Consider the following 3,364-nt stretch of genomic DNA (forward strand, 5'->3'; position numbering starts at 1 on the left):
GTGTCCCCTCTCTCTTTCTCTTCAACCGTGACATCCCTGCGTGGCCTTCCATGATGTTCTCCACCTCTGTGGCCACCGGTGACATCCCTACGTGGTCCCGGTGTCCCCTACGTGTCTGTCCACCTGTGCCACATCCCTGATGTCCCCAACGCATCTCTGATGGTCTCCACCTCTCTGTCCACCCACGACCTCTCTACTCGTCCCTCCACCATGTCCCACCGTGTGTCACGTGTCCCCATGTCCCCCCCCCCACAGCTCCGTGGTGCCCCGATGACTCTCAGTGCCGCCCTGGTGACACCTGTGTCCCCCACCGGAAGCTGCTGCCACGGGACCTCCTTACAGGTGAGGGGCCACCATGGGGACAGGAGATGGGGAGGGACCTCCAGGTGAAAGAACGCAACAGGGATGGAGAAACCATGAATGGAGGAGGAAGGGAAGGGTGGGGAGATGGGTGGAAGGGTGAGCAGATGGGTGGAAGAGTGAGGAGATGAAGGACAGATGGACAGTTGGGTGAGCGGAACCACCGAAGAACGATTAGATGAACAAATCGAGGAAGTTCTTCCATGGTTTCTCCATCCGTCCATGGAGATACGGGTGGAGAAGGCACTGAAGATGGAGGGATGGATGGAGAAACCATCCAAAGTGGTCTTCAATGGCTTCTCCATCCATTGAAGAAGTGGGAAGAGACGGGCAGCCCAACCACGTGAACGTCAGTGGTTTCTCCATCCATCCAGCGATGGAAACGTGGACGGAGAAAGCACTGAAGGGGTGGAGGAGGAGGAGAGAGTCGCCAAGAGGGGATAGAGATGGACGGGTGGGTGGGTGGAGAAACGGTTGAAGGAGAGGTGGATGGATGGAGAGGTGGATGGATGGAGAGGTGGATGAGCCACTGAAGATGGATGGAGACGGATGGAAGGAGAGATGGATGGATGGAGAGATGGAGAAGCCACTGAAGATGGATGGAGAGATGGATGGATGGAGAGGTGGGGGGGGGGGGGGGGGGGGGAGGGGGGGGGGGGGTGGAAAAGCCACTGAAGATGGATGGAGAGATGGATGGATGGAGAGATGGAGAAGCCACTGAAGATGGATGGAGAGATGGATGGATGGAGAGATGGAGAAGCCACTGAAGATGGATGGAGACGGATGGAAGGAGAGATGGAGAAACCACTGAAGATGAATAGGTGGAGGGATGGGTGGGTGGAGAAACCATTGAAGATGGACAGATGGGGATGGATGGATGGAGATGGGATGGAGAAACCACTGAAGATGCATGGACGGAGAGATGGATGGGGAGATGGACAGATGGATGGATGAAGAAACCATTGGAGATGGATTAAGAAACCATTGAAGATGGATGGATGGGGGGACGGAGAAACCGGTGGAGATGGGTGGAGAAACCACTAAGATGGATGGATGGAGATGGACGAATGGAGAGATGTATGGATGGAGATGGACAAATGAAGATGGATGAAGATGGACATTGAAGATGGATGGATGGGGGGACGGAGAAACCGGTGGAGATGGGTGGAGAAACCACTAAGATGGATGGATGGAGATGGACGAATGGAGAGATGTATGGATGGAGATGGACAAATGGGCGGATGGAGAAACCGTTAGAAGATGGATGGGTGGAGATGGAGAAACCATTGAAGATGAAGAAGGATGGAGAAGGTTGGATGGAGAAGGTTGGATGGAGAAGGTTGGATGGAGAAGGTTGGATGGAGAAGGTTGGATGGAGAAGGGACAGGAGATGGTGGCTAGGTGGGATGGTGGCCCAGTGGCCCAGAGAAGCCCCTGATGGTGGTGTCCCCCTCCCCAGGTGGGCTGCTGGGAGCGCTGCCACCGCGAGGCCTCGGCCCCCCCTTGGTGGCCCCTGGGGACATCGTGGGTCACGACAGGAGATGGTGGCTAGGTGGGATGGTGGCCCAGTGGCCCAGAGAAGCCCCTGATGGTGGTGTCCCCCTCCCCAGGTGGGCTGCTGGGAGCGCTGCCACCGCGAGGCCTCGGCCCCCCCTTGGTGGCCCCTGGGGACATCGTGGGTCACGTCCTGACGCTGCCACCCCTCGGCCTCCCCCCACTCCCGCGTGTCCCTTTGGGGCCGTAATGTCCCCAAAGTAGGGGGGGAAGGGGGGCTTGGGGACATCCCCAGCCCCACCTTGGGGACACCACCACCACCACTCCCTTGGGGACACCTCCTCCCCTCTTGGGGACACCTCCTCCCCTCTTGGGGACACCTCCTCCCCTCTTGGGGACACCTCCTCCCCTCTTGGGGACACCTCCTCCCCTCTTGGGGACACTGTCCACACCTTGGGGACATACCACCCCCCTTGGGGACATCTGCCACCCACCTTGGGGACATCCCACCTACTTTGGGGACACCACACCCCCCCCCTTGGGGACATCCTCACCCCCTTGGGGACACCATCCCCACCTTGGGGACATCCTCATCCCCACCTTGGGGACACCACCACCCACCCTGGGGACACCACCATCCACCCTGGGGACACCACCATCCACCCTGGGGACACCACCATCCACCCTGGGGACATCTGCCACACCCCTGGGGACACCCACCTACTTTGGGGACACCACAACCCCCCCCTTGGGGACATCCTCATCCCCACCTAGGGGACACCACCACCCACCCTGGGGACATCCGCCCCCCCAAAAGCCACACCCTGGACCAGTTCAACCCTTTATTGGCAGTGCCACCACCCCGGGTGACACCGGTGTCCCCTCCCCAACCCAAGTGACAGCCGGGTGTCCCCTCCCCAGGGGTGGCCATGTCACCTCAGCGACGCCCCCTGCCCCCTGCGGTGACACGGATGTCCCCAACCCCGGTGGCAGCGGGTGACACTCAGATCTTGCCGGGGAAGGTCCCCTCCTCGCGGTACTCGTCCCACGTTGTCACCTGCGGAGGGGGAGGACACGGTGGTGACAAAGGGAGGGCCACCAGGGCGGTGGGGACATCGGAGGGGACATCAGGATGTCCTGGGGGACACGGTGACACCACGTGGGAAGGGGGGACACCGTGAGGACATCACGGGGGACGGAGGAACCACGGTGGCATCGCGGGGGACGTGGTGGCACCGTGAGGGACGTGGTGGCACCGTGGGTGGCACAGGGCCCTGAGGGGACACCAAGGGCCATGGGGACACCTTGGGGACACCGAGGGGACCCTAAGGACACCAAGGGGACACCCTGGGGGGTCCTGAAGACCGTGGGGACACCGAGGGCTATGGGGACACCGAGGAGACATGGAGGGCTATGGGGACACCTTGGGGACCCTGAGGGGACACCGAGGGCTATGGGGACATCCTGGGGACACTGAGGGCACACCGAGGGCTATGGGGACACCTTGGGG

The 3,364-nt window shown here is 60.9% G+C and overlaps 1 protein-coding gene across 1 annotated transcript in view; it reads right to left on the reverse strand.

The window, feature by feature from the left end:
- Positions 1-2,857: 2,857 nt before the first annotated feature.
- LOC104292194 (cytochrome c oxidase subunit 6B1) overlaps positions 2,858-3,364 on the reverse strand; it is a gene marked incomplete at its 5' end in the record, with an annotated part of 1,334 nt that continues 827 nt past the window's right edge. The window contains one exon of the mRNA XM_009891536.1: positions 2,858-2,911. Within this exon, the coding sequence (XP_009889838.1) occupies positions 2,858-2,911 (54 nt within the window). The remainder of the gene's footprint in view (positions 2,912-3,364) is intronic.

Source organism: Charadrius vociferus, unplaced genomic scaffold (assembly GCF_000708025.1).
Source record: "Charadrius vociferus isolate BGI_N301 unplaced genomic scaffold, ASM70802v2 scaffold941, whole genome shotgun sequence".
In the NCBI taxonomy this organism is placed as follows: Eukaryota; Metazoa; Chordata; class Aves; order Charadriiformes; family Charadriidae; genus Charadrius; species Charadrius vociferus.